We start from the raw sequence: 18,642 nt of genomic DNA on the forward strand, positions 1-18,642 counted from the left end.
TTCTTAACCTACATATGAATATGGAAAGTATTCGAAGCCTGGTGTGAAGACCGGAACATCCTTCCGCGGACGGTCAAAATTCCCATGATCCTGGAATTTCTGCAGGACGGCTTGAAGAAGGGGTTGTCTCTCAACTCCATCAAGGTTCAACTGGCCATGCTGGCCTGCTTCAGAGCCAAAGTGGATGGCATCAGTCTATCTTCCCATCCAGACGTCTTCCACTTCCTGAGAGGGGTCAAGCAAATCCGACCACCTCTAAAGTGGCCAGTACCCCTATGGAATCTCAATCTAGTACTCGACTTCCTAGCGGGAGCTTCTTTTAGACCTGCACACAGTCTGTCCCTACGGCTCCTAGCCTTGAAAACTGCATTCCTAGTGGCAATATGTTCAGCCCGTCGCATCTCCGAACTTCAAGCACTATCCTGTCGGGAACCGTTCCTCAGATTCACACCGGGATGCATACAGCTACACATTGTACCCTCCTTCCTTCCAAAGGTGGTTTCTCATTTCCATCTAAACCAAACCATCTCGCTGCCATCTCCAGACAAGCATAAGGACTCGGAAGACTAATGCCTCCTTCGCCATCTTAACGTCAGCAGACTCCTAGTCCTATTCCTGGAAAGATTGGAATCCATACGAAAGACGGACCACCTATTCGTCCTTCACAGCAGGAAGAAACAAGGGGAAGCGGCCTCGCGGGCAACCACAGCCCGCTGGATCAAAGAAGTAATCAAGGCAGCCTACGTAGAGGCAGGCAAGCCTCCAACTCTACAAGTCAAGGCCCATTTCACCAGAGCCCAGGCAGAAACCAAAATGCTGTCACCCGCCAAGATCTGTAGGGCGGTGACATGGTCCTCCATTCACATCTTCTCGAGGTTCTACCGCCTGGATGTTCAGGCCCGGGAGGACACAGCATTTGCAAGGGCAGTACTAAGTGGGCCACGGGCAGCCTCATGCCCAGCTCGGGAGTAGCTTTTGTACATCCCATTGGTCCTGAGTCCATCTGCTACACGCTAGGAAATGGAGAAATTACTTACCTGATAATTTCGTTTTCCTTAATGTAGACAGACGGACTCAGTTTCCCACCCCTTGGCTGCCTCAGAATACGGAAACCTCGTGTGACAATCCCCGAGAGCAAGACAAGCACGGGTAAGCCACGCTTTACCTCTAGTTAGGACACCCATACCTACCGGGAGTCAGCGTTTCTCGGTTGAGTGCACTGGCGGTTTCAAGCTAAAATTCACATCAGCCAGTTCAAGTTATTTAAGTTAACCAAGTTATTCAAACACACATATATCCACAATTGCTTTTCGAGGAGAATACTGAAGAGCAGCGCTTCCTGCAGGGGTATATGTAGTGCTGACGTTAGATTGAAATCTGACTCAGTCTCCAACTGCTATCAGGAGCACACTATACCCATTGGTCCTGAGTCCATCTGTCTACACTAAGGAAAACAAAATTATCAGGTAAGTAATTTCTCCAGTAATGGAACAAAGTCAGCATGGCTTTATCCAAGACAAGTCTTGCCTCACAAATCTGCTTCACTTTTTTGAAGGAGTTAATAAACATGTAGATAAAGGTGAACCGGTAGATGTAGTATATTTGGATATTCAGAAGACGTTTGACAAAGTTCCTCATGAGAGGCTTCTAGGAAAAGTAAAAAGTCATGGGACAAGTGGCGATGTCCTTTCATGGATTACAAACTGGCTAAAAGACAGGAAACAGAGAGTAGGATTAAATGGACAATTTTCTCAGTGGAAGGGAGTGGGCAGTGGAGTGCGTCAGGGATCTGTATTGGGACCCGTTCTTTTCAATATATTTATAAGTGATCTGGAAAGAAATACAAGTGAGGTAATCAAATTTGCAGATGATACAAAATTGTTCAGAATAGTTAAATCACAAGCAGATTGTGATAAATTGCCTGAGACTAGAAAATTGAGCATCTAAATGGCAGATGAAATTTCATGTGGATAAGTGCAAGGTGATGTATATAGGGAAAAATAACCCATGCTTTAGTTACACAATGTTAGGTTCCTTAATAGGAGCTACAACCCAAGAAAGAGATCCAGGTGTCAAAGTGGATAACACATTGAAATCTTCAGTTCAGTGTGCTGCGGAAGTCAAAAAAGCAAATAGAATGTTGGGAATTATTAGAAAGGGAATGGTGAATAAAATGGAAAATGTCATAATACCTCTGTATCGCTCCATGGTGAGACCGCACCTTGAATACTGTGTACAATTCTGGTCACCGTATCTCAAAAAAGATATACGGTAGTTGCAATGGAGAAGGTACAGAGAAGTGACCAAAATGATAAGAGGAATGGAACAGCTCCCCTATGAGGAAAGACTAAAGAAGTTAGGACTTTTCAGCTTGGAGAAGAGACGGCTGAGGAGGGATGAGATAGAGGTGTTTAAAATCATGAGAGGTCTAGAACGGGTTAATGTGAATCAGTTATTACTCTTTCGGATAATAGAAAGACTAGGGGGCACTCCTTGTAGTTAGCATGTGGCACATTTTAAACTAATCGGAGAAAGTTCTTATTGCACTCAATGCACAATTAAACTCTGGAATTTGTTGCCAGAAGATGTGGTTAGTGCAGTTAGTGTAGCTGTGTTTAAAAAAGGATTGGATAAGTTCTTGGAGGAGAAGTCCATTATCTGCTATTAATTAAGTTGACTTAGAAAATAGCCACTGCTATTACTAGCAACGGTAACATGAAATAGACTTAGTTTTTGAGTTCTTGCCAGGTTCTTATGGCCTGGATTGGCCACTGTTGAAAACAGGATGCTGGGCTTGATGGACCCTTGGTCTGACCCAGTATGGCGTGTTCTTATGATTTAAATACAGAAAAAGACCAGGGAGCATCAGCAACCTATTTTCAAAGGTGGGAGATGCTGTTGTTTGCAGCTTTTCTCTAATGAAAAATTACTGGGTTCTGAGGACCTGAAAGCTCACTATAATTTACCAAAGAGTGAGTTCTTCAGATATAGCGCATCCCTAGCGTCTCTTTTTTTTTTTTTTGACAGGAGTGGCGGCTGTCAGCGAGTTTGACAGCCGACGCTCAATTTTGCCGATGTCTGTTCTCAAACCCGCTGACAACCATGGGTTCAGAAACCGGCAAAATTGAGCGTCCTGTTTTTAACCCACGGGTTGCGGGGCGATTTCAAATTTTTTTTTTTTTATTATTTCAAATTATTTTTAACTTTTGGGACTTCCAACTTAATATCGCCATGATATTAAGTCGGAGGGTGTACAGAAAAGCAGTTTTTACTGCTTTTCTGTGCACTTTCCCGGTGCCGGCAGAAATTAACACCTACCTTTGGGTAGGCGCTAATTTCTGAAAGTAAAATGTGTGGCTTGGCTGCACATTTTACTTACTGAATCGCGCGGGAATAACTAATAGGGCCATCAACATGCATTTGCATGTTGCGGGCACTAATAGTTTCGGGGGGGGGTTGGACACTCCTGCCTAGGATTTCGCCTGTTATGATTCGGTGTGTGAAGGCCAGGGGCTCCTGGTTTATTATCCGCCGAAGCTGCTCCCTCGACTCCCCTGCACTAGGATTTGGCTCCATAAAGTTTAAAAAAAAAAAAATAGAACTACTTGGCATCTTTCCTTTCTAAGGTAAGGAGTCTGCTTGGGGGGGCCTGCTTCTGAAGCAGCTGGTCGGGGAGTGTGTGCAGCGCCTTCCTCAACACTTTCCCTCAGCTCTCGGGGCTCCAGGCTGCTTGAGGAGGGAGGGGGTAAGTTTTGCTTGCAGGCCAGGTTTCCAGCGCCGCATGGCACGATCGGCATCACAGATGCCTCGGCTTTAGGCCTGACTGAATTTTTTCCCGCGCCGCCAGCAGCACGTGCTTCTGCCCGACATCGGCCTACCCCCCCCCCCCCCCCCCCAGCCTAGGACCGCATGGCTGCACGGTACTTTCATGGCACCTCGCACCAAATTGATGGCCTGCCGCAGTCAGGCACTAGATTCGGCCTCTCTCTGCTCAGCCTTCTCCTCTGGGATGGAGGGCTCATCGGGGCCAGTTTCCCCCCTCCGCACGGGGGTGGGGGGGTGCCTCATGCGGCAGACCGCAGGAGGAAGATTACCCTCCCGTTTTAGCCCCCATGGGGGGAGGATCCCTCCTTTGGTGGTTGCCAAACCGGTACCACATGATCCCCCCGGGGGGAGGGGGGGATGGGGACCCAAAGGGTTTTTCTCCAGAGTTTATTCTTCTTTTGCACCAGACCTTCCTAGTTAGACAGCAAGCAGCGCTCAAGAGACCCAGGCAGCCAGTGGACTTGTCAGAGCCACCTTCTAAGAAGGTAAGGCACGCAGAACCCCAGCAGCGTTCGGTGGAACAGTCTTGCCCGGTGGAAGACAGTTCCTGGGGGCCACAAGGACCAGATCCTGGTTCAGGAGCAGCGCCAGCCCCAGGTGCGGACCCGGACCCGATTCCTGAACTGGGAGACATTGATCAGGATGATCCAGATGGGGATGACCTTCCGCATGCTGAGGGGGATTGATACCAGCGTTGTCCGCCTGTTTAAGCGGGACGAGCTGTGGCCCCTTATTCCCCAGGTGTTAGAGGTCCTGAGCCTTAAGGTTTCTCAAGAGGAATCCTATAGTGAAGGGGTTAATCCGGTCCTCTGCCTAAAAAGGTCCGCAAGCTGGTGACCCTTTAGTGGGACGCTCCAGATGCGGGGCTGAAGGTTGGCAGGGCTATGGCAAAGCTCTATCCCCTTTCAACAGATGTTTTGGATGTGCTGAAGATTCCAAAAGTAGACACAGCTACTGCCGCTATCCCCGTGGCTGGAGCTGCCGCTTTGAAAGACATGCAGAACCACAAACTAGAGATCCAGCTGAAGCGGGTCTTTGAGGTGGCCGCTCTGAGCGGCGGTTTGGCTAGCCTTATGCAGAGGACGTGTCTGTGCTGGGTTCAAGAGGCTATTCCCGGTTCCAGGGCCGGCAGCGGTGGTGCGCTACAGGTCGCCCGCTTGGAAGCGGGCATCGTATATGTTGCAAATGCACTATACGATTTGGTGCAGACCTCGGCACGCAGCATGGTGTCCGTGGTGGCGGCGCGTCTGCTCCTCTGGTTGTGGAATTGGGCAGTGGATTTGTTTTCAAAATCCCAACTTTGACCTTGAAAGGGAGGTTACAAACTCCTTTTCGGGGAGGATCTAGATCAGTTGGTTAAGCTGCTCAGGGAGTCCAAGGGCAATAAGTTGTCAGAAGATAGAAGATCTTCATAGAAGGTTTTTCCTCCTCGGGCTCGATTTCGGGATTCTCCTTGTTTTCGAGCCTGCAGATATTCCGCGCCTTCTGGATCTAAGCAGACTCCGAGATGCCAGCAGTCCTTTCGCGGTGGTCGCGGCACTGGTAGGGACTCTGGAAACCTCTGGGCAGGAAGCAGTAAGCCCTCCCAATGAAGCCACAAGCTCCTATTCCGTCATCGAAGCTGTCAGAGGCAGATTATCCAACTTTTACATGGAATGGGCAAGGATTACCTCAGACCGCTGGGTTTTGGAGGTGATCGTAGATTGCTACGCTCTAGAGTTCTCGCATCTGGTTCAGGAAATTTTTGTGGAGTCCCGCGTGGCCTCACGCAGCAAGTGCGAGGCAGTACAGGAAACCCTGCGACAACTGCTCGATCTAAGAGCCATTGTACCAGGGATGGGGTCGGTACTCTGTTTACTTTGTGGTCCCCAAGAAGGAGGACACGCTTCATCCCATCCTAGATCTACAGAAGGTGAACCGTTGTCTTCGAATCCCTTGTTTTCGAATGGAGACCCTGAGGATGGTAATGGCTGCTGTACGGAAAAGCGCGTATCTAGCGTCCCTGGATCTCACGGAGGCGTATCTGCATATACCAATCCGGCTGAACCACCAGTGGTATCTGTGCTTCAAGGTGTTGGGTCAGCATTTCCAATTTCAAGCCCTTCCATTCGGTCTCACAACAGCTCCTCGTACGTTCACCAAGGTCATGGTGGTGGTAGCAGCCTTCCTTTGCAAGGAGGGGATTTCAGTCCATCCGTACCTGGACGACTGGTTGATTCGAGCGAAGTCACGGGAGGACTGTGAGAGATCAGTTTAGAGAGTGAGGTTCACGTTTCAGTCGCTCAGGTGGATAATAAATGTGCAGATGTGCCACTTGGAGCCCACTCAAGCGCTGGTTTACTTGGGAGCGCTGTTCGATACCTTTCGTGGCAAAGTGTTTATAGCGGCGGACCAGGTGACAAAGTTACAAGACCAGATCTGGGCCCTTCTTTTGAGGGAGAATCCTACAGTATGGCATCATTTGCAAGTCCTGGGATCCATGGCTTCCACCTTTGATTTGGTTCTATGGGCGTTTGCTCACTTACGACCGTTACAGCATGCGCTATTGTCATGATGGAGTCCGGTGTCTGAACAGTTCCACTTGCCAATGCCGCTGCTTCCAGAGTCAGTCTGTCGTGGTGGCTTTCGCGTGACAATCTGGACCGGGGGGGGGGGGGGTGGATCTGGACCCTCCGAATTTGGTGATAATCTCCACTGATGCCAGCCTGTCGAGTTGGGGAGCAGTTTGTGCAGACAAAACTACCCAAAGACTCTGGTCTCCGACGGAAGGTTCCTGGTCCATCGATCGCCTCGAGATGAGAGTGGTTCGACTTGCCTTGCAAGCATTCCTACCCTGGATCAAAGGCAGAATGATACGAGTGTTCTCCGACAATGTGACGACGGTGGCTTACATCAACCGGCAAGGTGGGACAAGAAGTCCCATGGTAGTGCTCGAAGCGCAACTCTTGTTCGCCTGGGCGGAGCGTCATCTCAGGGGAATTGCTGCATCTCATGTCGCAGGGGTGGAGAATGTGCAAGCGGACTTCCTCAGCAGACAGCAGCTCGATCCAGGGGAGTGGGAACTGTCTTCTGAAGCGTGTAACCTCATTTGCGCCAGGTGGGGCGTACCTGAGTTGCCATCAGTTAGATCTGATGGCAACTCAGGCCAATACGAAGACAGAACGCTTCTTCAGTCGTCGACGAGAGTAGGGCTCTGTGGGTCTGAACGCTCTCATGTGTCCTTGGCCCACGGGAATTCTTCCTTATGCCTTCCCTCCCTGTCCCCTCATCGGTCGGCTTCTCCGTCGCATAGAACTCCATCCAGGCAGGGTGGTGCTGGTAGCTCCAGAATGGCCGCGTCGCTGGTGGTTTGCGGATCTGGTTCGCATGGCCCTAGAGGGTCCCTTGCAGCCGGCTCATCTACCACGTCTGCTTTGGCAGGGACCCATATTTTTGGATCGAGAGGATCACTTCTCTCTTGCGGTTTGGCTTTTGAGAGGTGACGTTTACGCTTGAAGGGTTATTCTGAACAGGTCATTTCCACTCTCCTTCAGGCATGATGACCGGCTACTTCTATGGCCTATGTTAGACTGGAAACTTTTTGAGACGTGGTGCCATCAGCGCTCCAGCGATCCGTTAGCAGTAGATGTTCCAGTGGTGTTGGACTTCCTGCAGCAGGGACTTGCTAAGGGTTTAGCGTTCAATTCCCTTCGAGTACAAGCAGCAGCTCTAGGTGCCTTGTTCGCTAGTGGCTCGCCCAGATATTGCTCGGTTTCTCAAGGGGGTCAAGCATTTGTGTCCTCCCATCCGCCCTTTGTGCCCAGATTGGAGTTTGAATCTAGTGCTTCGTGTGCTTTGTGGCGCCCCCTTTGAGCCTCTCCACAGGGCTTCCGTGTTTTTGGTGGCCATTTGTTCGCCTCGACAGATTTCAGAATTATAGGCATTGTCGTGTCGCGACCCTTTTCTCAGGATATACGATGATATCGTGTAACGTGTCGTTGCGCATGGTTCTGTCTTTCGTCCCCAAGGTCGTCTCGGCCTTTTCACATCAGTCAGATAGTGGAGCTCCCGGGGTTCCCGCAGAGGTCTCGGGACTCCACTCAGGAGAAGGATCTTCATCTTTTGGACGTACGGCAAGCCTTGTTGCGCTATCTGGAGGTTACCAATGACATCCGACGTTCAGATCTGTTCATCCTATTCAGTGGACCAAAAATGGGAGACAAAGCATCTAAGCAACCATCTCTATTTGGATTAAAGAAGCTATCTGCTCGTCATACATAGCCGAAGGGCTCAAGTACCTTTGGGTCTCAGAGCTCATTCCACCAGGGCCCAGGCTACTTCCTGGGCGGAGTGTCAGCTTCTGTCCCCTCAGGAAATCTGTAGGGCGGTGGTGTGGTCCTCACTTTACACTTTCACTAAGCATTCGCCCAGCATTCACCTGACTGCATTCGCCCAGCATTCACCTGACTGCATTCGCCCAGCATTCACCTGACTGCATTCGCCTGACTGCATTCGCCCAGCATTCGTCTGACTGCAGCGTCTCATCTCTAAGTAAATATGAGACTCAACTCAATCCCAATAATATATAAAATCAGGAGATTCACACCAAACAAACAAACCGCCCCTTATGAACCACAAACTCGACAAAAAAGGCTCTTACCAATCATGATTTCCCCGCTAAACCAACTCCTAGGCCTCACGCTTTTCTCTGTTACCCTTTTGAATGCTCAATCTCTCTCAAAAAAAACTCACCTACTAAGTGACTATCTGGAGGAGGAAAAACCAGATCTATGTGCCATCACTGAATCATGGCTAAAACTAGAGGATGCAGCCCTGATCAATCAACTTCCTCTCCAAACATACGACATCTTTTCCATCCCTAGACCTAAGAAAAGAGGAGGTGGTTTGTTATTAGCATCAAAAAAATTTATAGGATTATCTCTGCTCACATCTATTGCCACTTCTAATATTGAATTCGCTGTCTTCAAATCATCTCACCTACAAATAGGCCTCATCTACGCTCCTCCAGGCCGCCTTGACTCCGACCCTTCCCCTTTAATAGAATATATAGCTCGTCACATCAACACGGACTCTCCAGCCATACTACTTGGAGATTTCAACCTTCACGTAGATGCTAACCCTCGTTCCTCCAATTGTGAAACTTTTATCAACACTCTCAACTCCATGGGATTTCATCAACTAATAAACGAATCAACTCATAAAGCTGGCCATACCCTAGACCTAATCTTTATAAATAAAGGTCTCTCCCTATCAGCCCCAGTAGTTTGCTTGCCAATCCCATGGTCTGATCACAAGCTAATCCGCTCATCCTTAGCAACCCACCTCCCAAGCACTACTACCTCATTAAAAACCTCGATTCAATTCAGAAAACTATGCAATCAGGAAACCCTTATCACACATCTATTGGAAGAACTAAAACACATAAACATCTCGGACGCTGACTCAGCCCTCTCATCCTGGTCCTCTATAACCAAAAAAGTTGCAGATCAGACATGCCCTCTTATCTCCAAAACCATCAACTCTAACAAAGAAAAGAAAAGGCCGTGGTATACCCCCGAACTTAGACATTTAAAGCGGGAACTTAGAAATAAAGAACTCATCTGGAGAAAAAATCCGACTTTGGAAAACAACTCAGCCTTCAAAACCATCATGCACCAATACAGGATCGCTATCCTACAGAAAAAAAAAGATTTCCACTCTCGAAAAATCCACCACTTTATCTATGATCCTAAAGCTCTTTTCTCCCTGGTCTCATCCCTCACTAAACCACCCACATTCATCATTCCAGATGAAAAATCTGCAAGCAAAGCCGAAGAACTCGCTATCTTCTTCAAAGAGAAAGTATATAACCTACTTAAACCACTCCTGGATCAGAAAAAAACTTCCCCCCAACCTCCTCTCTCAACTTCCAATCCTCTTCAAATTTCAAGCCTTGAAGCCTTCGAGCCAGCATCCACTATTGAGATTGAAAATATCCTAAAAAAACTTAAACCTGCATCCCACCCGCTTGATTCGATTCCTGCTAATATGCTCATTGCTGGCGCCAAAGCTATTTCTAAGCCCATTGCTCAAATCATTAATGCCTCCCTCACACAGGGCTTAGTGCCAACCCCACTCAAACTCGCTATACTAAAACCCCTCCTAAAAAAGCCCAACCTCTCTCCGGAAAATCCAGCCAACTTTCGGCCTATAGCCAATCTCTCATTTATAGCTAAAATCCTAGAAAGATTAGTCAACCATCAACTCTGCGAATTTCTGGACGATAACAACATTCTCGCCACAACACAATTTGGATTCCGCAAATCCCGTAGCACTGAATCCCTTCTCATTTCTCTAACCGACAATATTCTCTTAAACCAAGAGAAAAAACACCCTTGCCTATTGATCCTCCTTGACCTCTCAGCGGCGTTTGACACGGTCAACCACAAGATCCTCTTAGACCGTCTAGCAGAGATTGGTATCAAAAACACAGCACTCAACTGGTTTAAATCCTTCCTACAAGACAGGTTCTATAAAGTTAAGATAAACAACTATGAATCTCAACCGATCAGTTCTAACCTTGGCGTCCCTCAAGGATCATCTTTATCCCCGACCTTATTCAACATTTACCTGCTCCCACTCTGTAACCTACTTTCTAAGCTTAATCTAACCTACTACCTTTATGCGGACGATGTCCAAATACTTATTCCTATCACCAAATCCTTGCAAGAAACACTTCACTTTTGGAATTCATGCTTCCTCTCCATATCCAATCTCCTTGCTGATCTATGTCTAGTACTGAATACCAACAAAACAGAATACCTCCTAATCACCCAAGAAGGCAACTACCAACTCTCCAACACTCGCTCGTCGGCACCACCTCCTCTTTCTACTCTCTCTACTCAGGTTAGAAACCTAGGAGTTACCATGGATAACCTACTGAATTTCAAAAGTTTTATCAGTAACACAGTGAAAGAATGCTTCTTCAAACTCCAGGTTCTAAAAAGACTCAGACCTTTATTGCACCCCCATGATTTCAGATCAGTTCTGCAAGCAATCATATTTTCTAAAACTGATTACTGCAACTCCCTTTTACTTGGACTCCCTGATATCTCCCTGAAACCGCTACAAATGCTCCAAAATGCCACTGCCAGGATCTTAACTAAAGCAAAAAAAAGGGACCACATAACACCAATATTAAAAAATCTCCATTGGCTCCCTATAAAACACAGAATCACCTACAAAACCCTTTCATCCATTCATAAATCCATTTACAAAGCCTCATACCTAGATATCAGGATCCCATTCCAGCTACATACTTCCTCCCGTCCACTGAGAACTGCGCAAAAAGGCTCTCTGAAAATCCCTCCACTTAAGATTTCGTCAAACAAAAGAGCCTTCTCCACCGCAGGTCCGATCCACTGGAACTCTCTACCATCGGATCTTAGGCTTGAACAATGCCCCCTCACTTTTAAAAAAAGACTTAAAACTTGGCTTTTCTCTCAAGCCTACGATTGAGTATATCCACAAATCCCTCCTCCAGGTCTATGTCATATAATACCTCTTAGCTCAACAACTAAAGAATTAATTTTCCAATCCATCTAGTCTATTTTGCAGATATCTTATTCATACTGATTCTTTTAAATCGCCTGTATATAACATGTCTATTACTACTGTTGTTTTTAATGTTATTTGTTATTAGTATTTATTCAATTTTCTCCAAGTTCATTTTCCTGTTCCATGTAAGACTCGCATGTTAAGTCACTCCAATGTTATATGTAAACCGAAATGATTAGCAACATTGTTGCTAGAATTTCGGTATATAAAAAATGTTAAATAAATAAATAAATAAAATTATCGACTGGACGTTAAAGCTACTGAGGAATCGTCCTTCGGTGAGAGTGTCCTGCGCACGGGTCTTTAGGGTTCCTGCCCAGAGTAAGAGTGGCTTAGGTACATCCCACTGGTCTGGATTGATCTGGGTATGTTCAGGAAATGAAAATTGGTTCTTACTTGCTAATTTTCATTCCTGTAATACCACAGATCAGTCCAGAGGCCCACTCCTTTGTTCAGATACCGAAAGATTGCTTTTTGCTAGATATTTGCTGTTTTTTCAAAGAGCTCCTTTCTGCAGATATTCTTGATGGGGCAGTTTCATAGGAGTTTGGTTTCTGATATGTTTTTCATGGGGGCGAAAGGGTTGTAGGTTTCTTTGGGTTTCAACTCCCTTCGCCCGTTAGTTCTGTTAGTGTGGGCTTGGATACAGGCCAATACTGAGGGACTACAGGTGGCACTCTCATATATGAAGCAGTGCCCAAAGTTCTGCTCTATGACTCCATCTGCTGGTAGGGATACACAACCCACTGGTCTGGACTGATCTGTGGTATTAACAAGAACGAAAATTAGATAAGAACCAATTTTCATTTCGGGCTTGCTAGGTCTTTCTAAAATACATAGCTTCATTTTTATTTTTTTTTTTAGATTTAATGACTTCTTGTTATGATAAAGCCACTGTTTCACAGTTGAAAGGCACACAGTCCCCAAACCAAAAGTTGAAGTTCATGAGAATGTGATCGGGATGAAAACTTGAATGTCATCTGCATATATACTGTGTCCTCACAGAGCCCATTGGAAGAGCATGAGATAAATAATGATGAAAGTACCACTATGCTACTGGCTTCCTATTCTTTATGCTCACGTAATTCCAGAGAATATTTATCATTTACTGTGGCCCAATGTATTTCTATTATGTATATTGGCTTTGGTTTTATTTGTTTTGTATACAATGAAATATTGGAATAAATAAAAAGTACGGAATAGAAAATAAAAATTAAGGCATGCAAGAAAGAAGGGAAAGGATTATTTCAGGAAGAAGGCACAAGGAGAAGAGCTGGAGATATGTAATGTTTCTTACTCTTCATTATTCAAAATGTCTGTTTAATTAGAAATCAATGTATTATATTATACTCCAGAAGAAGTGACAGAGCAATGAGGATATGCACCACAGGGGTGGGATTAATGCTCAAGTTCTGGTATGTTGGCTTGAGTATAAAGAAATTACATTTTAAACAGTAAGATATATAGATTTTTATTATCTTGAATGTAGGAAAAATATCTACTGTGGCTATCATGATACTCTCTCTTTAAATTTATCAATTCCATATTTGTTTTTTTAAAAATTGTGAATGAATAGCTTTTCAAAAGCAATGTAGGGTTTTGTGATAGCCTTTTAAAAATGTGGTTTCTACACATCAGGAAATTGTGCATATCGTAGTTATTTTAGAATGTTTAGAGGGTTTATGTTTTCACACAGGGGAAATTGTCACTTGTGGAGTGCAATAAAACATAAAAGTCCCCAGGTTTGTAGTGGAGAAAGGATCATTTCTGGTAGGAAAAGGAGCTGTGTGTGAGAGAGAGAGAGAAACTGCAACTGGGTGTGTATGTATGTGGTGTTTTGGGGGTTTCTTTGATGCATTGTTTACATGGGGATGAGTAAGGAAGGGTTTTTATATCTGTAAGTCGAGTTTTGTTGTGTAAATTTGTGTATTTGTAAGTGTAACCAAAAAATTGAAAGATTAGCTGAAAAAAGTGGTCAGACATCTAGATATTTAGGAAGACTGAACTAAGGAGATATAGAAAGAGAAATGAAACCCCAGAAAGCCAGAAATAAATAACACTAAATACTATATGATCTTAAACATTTTTTATCATTTTTTTTTATTTTTACACCTTTAGTATATTGTATGTGCCTTTCTGCATTATAATATCAGTTGATATATTTGTTTTCCTAAAGATCTCCAATTTCACATAAAAGTATTTTGTCATGGGGCTGATAAAAGGTAATATCACTTTTTAAAGATTCCTCTAGCAATTCTTTTTTTAGTGGTTGCTAGGAATAAAAGTAATGTGAAAACAGAGTAACTATAGCTAATATTTTCTCTCTATCAGCCTCCTGTAGATGAATCTTGCCTTGATGTTCCCTCTGAAACTGTGGAAGATGCTGCCTTGACACTGCCCCTTGTAGACCCTCCTACACACATGGTGAGACCGTTCAGGAGAGAATCCAATTTACCAGAGACTGCTCCCATTGCAGCTGATCCACGGAACCCATGGGACCGGGCTAGAGGAGGAAGATCAGAGTTCAGAGGTCACCCCTGTTCCCCTAGGATGCCTCGTGTTACCTCACAGGGAAGCAGGATAAGTGCATCTGTTTATCCCAGAGAATCAAGAGAGTATTCCAGGAAGCCAGAGAAATGGGAACAGCGTGGTCAGTTATACAAGCCAAAATTTTCCACAACTCATGCCAGAAATCGAGCCCCCATTTTACTAGAAAAAGGTGATGCTGACACCAGTGCCGAATGGAATGTAGAAGCCCAGGATATATCCAAAGAGAATTTCACCACTGAGAGAAAGGGATCTGGAAGCTGGCAGAACCAATGCCAAAACTGGGACTGTGGGAGATGGGGAAGATCAAAATTGAGAGAGCAAGAGTCCTATCCCAGGACACCGAGGCGTGGTGGGTCTCTCATAGCACATGGACAAGGGCAAAGGGACTCATGGAGGCCAGAGAATAAGAGCCCCTAGCAGAAGAGAGGTTTGGAGGGCAGACATGCTTATTTCTGTACATTTGTGAGGTATAATAAAACTATTACCATTCGTATCAAATGAAGTGGTATTGCATCAAACATTGTTATACTAAAAATAGAAAAATGTGGCTACCTATATCAAAGATGTCCTAACCCATGCAGGCAACCAGTTGAGAATTAGAAGCCAAAATGTCCAAATTATGGATTCTTTATTGTGGAACTGAATATCTTTAAAAAGCCCAACTCAGGCCGAGTTTCGCCCTCATGCAACAGGGCTGCGTCAGGGGCTACAACAAATACATAAGCACTTATAAATAAACTAAATTATAAATACATAACAGAAAACAGACATATATAATGGTAACATAGAAATGTGAAAACATGTGTGTATGTCTCTCATGTACCACGTATTCAGTGTGTATCTGGGAAACAACTGTACAAATAAAGCACATATATATGAACATTACCTCTATTTCATCACATAAGAGTTCTTGATAATTCAGTTAAAGTATAAATTAGAAGCATCAGATGGTCTGGAAGATGTAAATGATAGAGAACATTATTATTATGAATTAATTAATTATAAAACAATAAAACAGCTACCAGACCATAGATGCTAAAATATTCCGAGGAACACAGAGTAGTCAATATCTAGATTTAAACCATTCGGTTCTACAGTATTAAATTCATAAATATATTTTTGTTCCAATTGTAACAGTAAATTGTCTAAATCACCACCTCTCCAATTAAGAACCGGCTGATGTAAAACACAAAACTTATATTCCTCAAATTTATGGTTTTTCTCCAGTATATGTGAAACCAAAGGTTTAGATTCAATTTTCCTATTAAAACTACTCTTATGCTCTATGAGGGCGAAACTCGGCCTGAGTTGAGCTTTTTAAAGATATTCAGTTCCACAATAAAGAATCCATAATTTGGACATTTTGGCTTCTAATTCTCATCTGGTTGCCTCCATGGCTTTGTTAGATAGCCTTCCTTGTTGCTTAATCAATCTAACCCATGCAGGGGCATTTGCATTAGTACCGACTTAGAGGAAAGAATGCCCCTAACACTATGCTTGGCAGTAGTTCAGAAAAAAGAGGGTACTAGAATACTCTGGGATATTGGATCAATATTAATACAAACACAGTCACATGTACTGGGTATTGGTTCAAGTCTTGCTCAGAGGGAAGAGTGTTCATTAACACCATGCTGGGGCATTGATTTAGTAGTTTTATTTACTGTGAACAGGGCCGGTCCCATCTTGTATTTACCATATTTATTTGTCTAAATTGTATTTCTTTCAGATAAGATGCATATAGATAACAGCTGTCAGAAGGTGGAAGCCTTTAATTACACACTGCTAACATTTTCTGTATTTTGAATTTAATCTAAGAAGACTTGGGAGAGAGAACAGAAAGTTTGTCTTACCTTGTCAAATATTTTTCATTAATTAGCACACCAATGTGCATAGTTAAGAATATGCCTCTGTCTTCCAAACAGATTAATGTCTCCTAATTAAATTAAAAAAAAAAGTCTGATGACTTAGCTGCACCTCCTAAGATGCCTCTTTTTGAGTATGTCTGTAACGTCTAATTTAAGAAAAACACCTCAAATAGAAAGACAACCTTGAGACATTTTCTTATTACTTTTGACTCCAGCTATGACAGTTAAGAGTGTTTGCAAACTGCAAATGACTGGGATGGGTCTGTGCTGATTACTGTACTAATTAATGATAAAGCAATTGGCAATAGGGATTTGCAGGAGAAAAATTTTGTTTTCAGGAGGTTTTTTCCTACGAATTTAAGTTCGTGAATTGTTTGAATCATTTTTATTCATGAAATTAAAAATGAATCAAACAAAAAAAAAATAGCCAAAAAATGAAAACAAGGCCTCCCGCCCACCCAAAAAAATGCTGGGGCTGGGATTCCTCTGGCCCCCACTTACCCAGTCCGGTGGGGATCTGCTGGCTTTGGCCTAGATCCAGGTCAAAGCCTCAGCCTTGCACAGGCCAGGGGCACAGTGCGTCACTGTGACCTCAGCCTACTTAAGGCTGAGGCTTTGGCCTGAGCCTCGTCCTAGGCCAGGGCCTGGACCCAGCCCCTACCCAGCTCAGAGGCCAGGATCTCAACGTCTAGGCCTTGGCCCGGACCCAGGCCCAATGTCGCGACCCCAGCGGAGGCGTCTCATCGCTTGCAAGTACTGAAGAACAAGGAAGAGACTCCAAGCCCTGGACCTGAACCTGGGCCCAGGCATTGGGAGCTGACTTTCCTAGCCAAGGCCTCAATGTCAGGACCAGGTCTCCTGACCCGAGGCCCTGCTGTCAGGACCTGGCTTACAGATCAGGTTGCGGGGTCGACCCGGCCATCTGAGCCAGGTTGCTGCATCTGGTCTGGGTCTGGGCCGAAGCCCCAGCATCAAGACTCGGCCTCCAGGTCGGGTCTCAGCGTCTGGCCTATATCCGGGCCTTGGCACCCCGACATCAGAAATCAGACCTTCATCGGAGACCCAACGGATATGGTAAGTTTTTTTTGTTTTTTGGGGAGGGGGGTTTGTTTAATTTTGGGGGTCTTGGCATGGCATTCAGGCCTAGGCCATGACCCCAGCTTTGGGCATCTGCCTATGCTCTAGGCCAGCGGTTCTCAACCGGTGCTTGGCGACACACCAGTGTGTCGCCAAGCACCGGCAGGTGTGTCGCGTGGCTCCCGGTCCCTCCCGCTGCTCTTTCTTCCCTGCTGCCGTTGCCGCCGGGCTATCAGCACGTTCAAGCCCAGCGGGAACGGCAGCGGTGCAAAAAACAACTGTGGCATCCGCAGCTGGCATTTTCTTCTTTCCGCGCCTGCATTCCACCCCCCGACCCGGAACAGGAAGTGATACGCGGTGCGCGGGAAGAAGAAAGGCCGTGCCGCGGGAATTCTTCCTTCTTGGCCGCTGGTGGCCGAAGAGTGAAGAGGACTGTGCGCCGCCGCCGGCGGCCGAAGAGTGGAGAGGCCCGTGCGCTGCCGCCGAAGAATGGAGAGACCCGTGCACCGCCGGCGGGACTGAAGTCAAGAACGAAGAGACCTGTGCGCCGCTGCTGGAGGCTAAGCCGGAGGGACTGAAGAGCGGAGATTCCCTGCGCACCCCCGGAAGTCAGGTCAGCGGCAGCTGATAAGCGGAGGCCAGGCTTATTGGGGAAAACAATGAGAAGAAACTCCGTGTGTGGTAGAATGTGTGCCTGGGTGCAACTTTGTGTGTGTGTGGTAGAATGGGGGTGTGTGTGTGTGGTAGAATGGGGGTGTGAGTGCAGCTTTGTGTGTGTGTGTGGTAGAATGGGGGTGTGAGTGCAGCTTTGTGTGTGTGTGTGTGGTAGAATGGGTGCCTGAGTGGCAGCTTTGTGTGTGTGTATGGTAGAATGGGTGCCTGGGTGCATGAGTGAGAGCTTGTGTGTGTGTGGTACAATGGGTGCATGAGTGGCAGCTTTGTGGGTTGTGGTAGAATGGGTGCCAGGGTGCGTGAGTGTCAGTGCTTTGTGGGTTGTGGTAGAATGGGTGCCAGGGTGCATGAGTGGCAGCTTTTTGTGTGTGTGGTAGAATGGGTGCCTGGGTGCGTGAGTGGCAGTTTTTTGTGTGTGAGGTAGAATTGGTGCCTGGGTGCGTGAGTGGCAGCTTTGTGGGTTGTGGTAGAATGGGAGCAAGAACATTTGTATGTGATTGAGAGAGAGACTGGTCAGAGGTGATGTGTTTCTATGAGAGAGAGACAGACTGGTCAGGAAGATGACTGGTGTGTGTGTGTGTGAGAGAGAGAGAGAGACAGACTGGTCAGTGAGGTGACTGGTGTGAGTGTGAGGAAGAGATACTAGTTAGGGAGATACTGGTCTGTGTGAGACAGAGACTGGTTGTGACTGGTTGTGGGCCCTAAGGAAGAGGACTGTGAGGACAGAGCTTCAGCAGCCACTGCTGCTTCTGGTGAGTGCTATTGGTCTGCAAGGGAAAGGAGTAGGAGAGTTGCTGGAGAGGGTAAGTAAAGGCGGCTTTTTAAGTTTATTTTTCTTGATTGACTGCCATTTTAATTATTGGGTATTATGTGATGTGTCTGCTGTTTTGAAATATTTTATTGATATTTGGACAATTTTTAATAATTTTTATGAGTTTTTAATTGTTGGATGTTATTCTGTTCATCAGTTGTTTTGTAACATTTATTAGTATAGTTTTACAATTATTTCTAAGTAGGTATCTATCTATAGCAGCTTGGCTTACTCTGTTTTCCTAAT

General features: G+C 45.6%; 1 protein-coding gene across 3 annotated transcripts in view; it reads left to right on the plus strand.

The window, feature by feature from the left end:
* RNF25 (ring finger protein 25) overlaps positions 1-14,469 on the plus strand; it is a 146,579-nt gene extending 132,110 nt beyond the window's left edge. For all 3 annotated transcript variants that reach the window (XM_029606839.1, XM_029606841.1, XM_029606840.1), the window contains exon 10: positions 13,753-14,469. In XM_029606839.1, coding sequence (XP_029462699.1) covers positions 13,753-14,388 — 636 coding nt within the window. In that variant the 3' untranslated portion in view covers positions 14,389-14,469. The remainder of the gene's footprint in view (positions 1-13,752) is intronic.
* The last annotated feature ends 4,173 nt before the right edge of the window (positions 14,470-18,642 follow it).

This window comes from Rhinatrema bivittatum, chromosome 6 (genome assembly GCF_901001135.1).
Source record: "Rhinatrema bivittatum chromosome 6, aRhiBiv1.1, whole genome shotgun sequence".
In the NCBI taxonomy this organism is placed as follows: Eukaryota; Metazoa; Chordata; class Amphibia; order Gymnophiona; family Rhinatrematidae; genus Rhinatrema; species Rhinatrema bivittatum.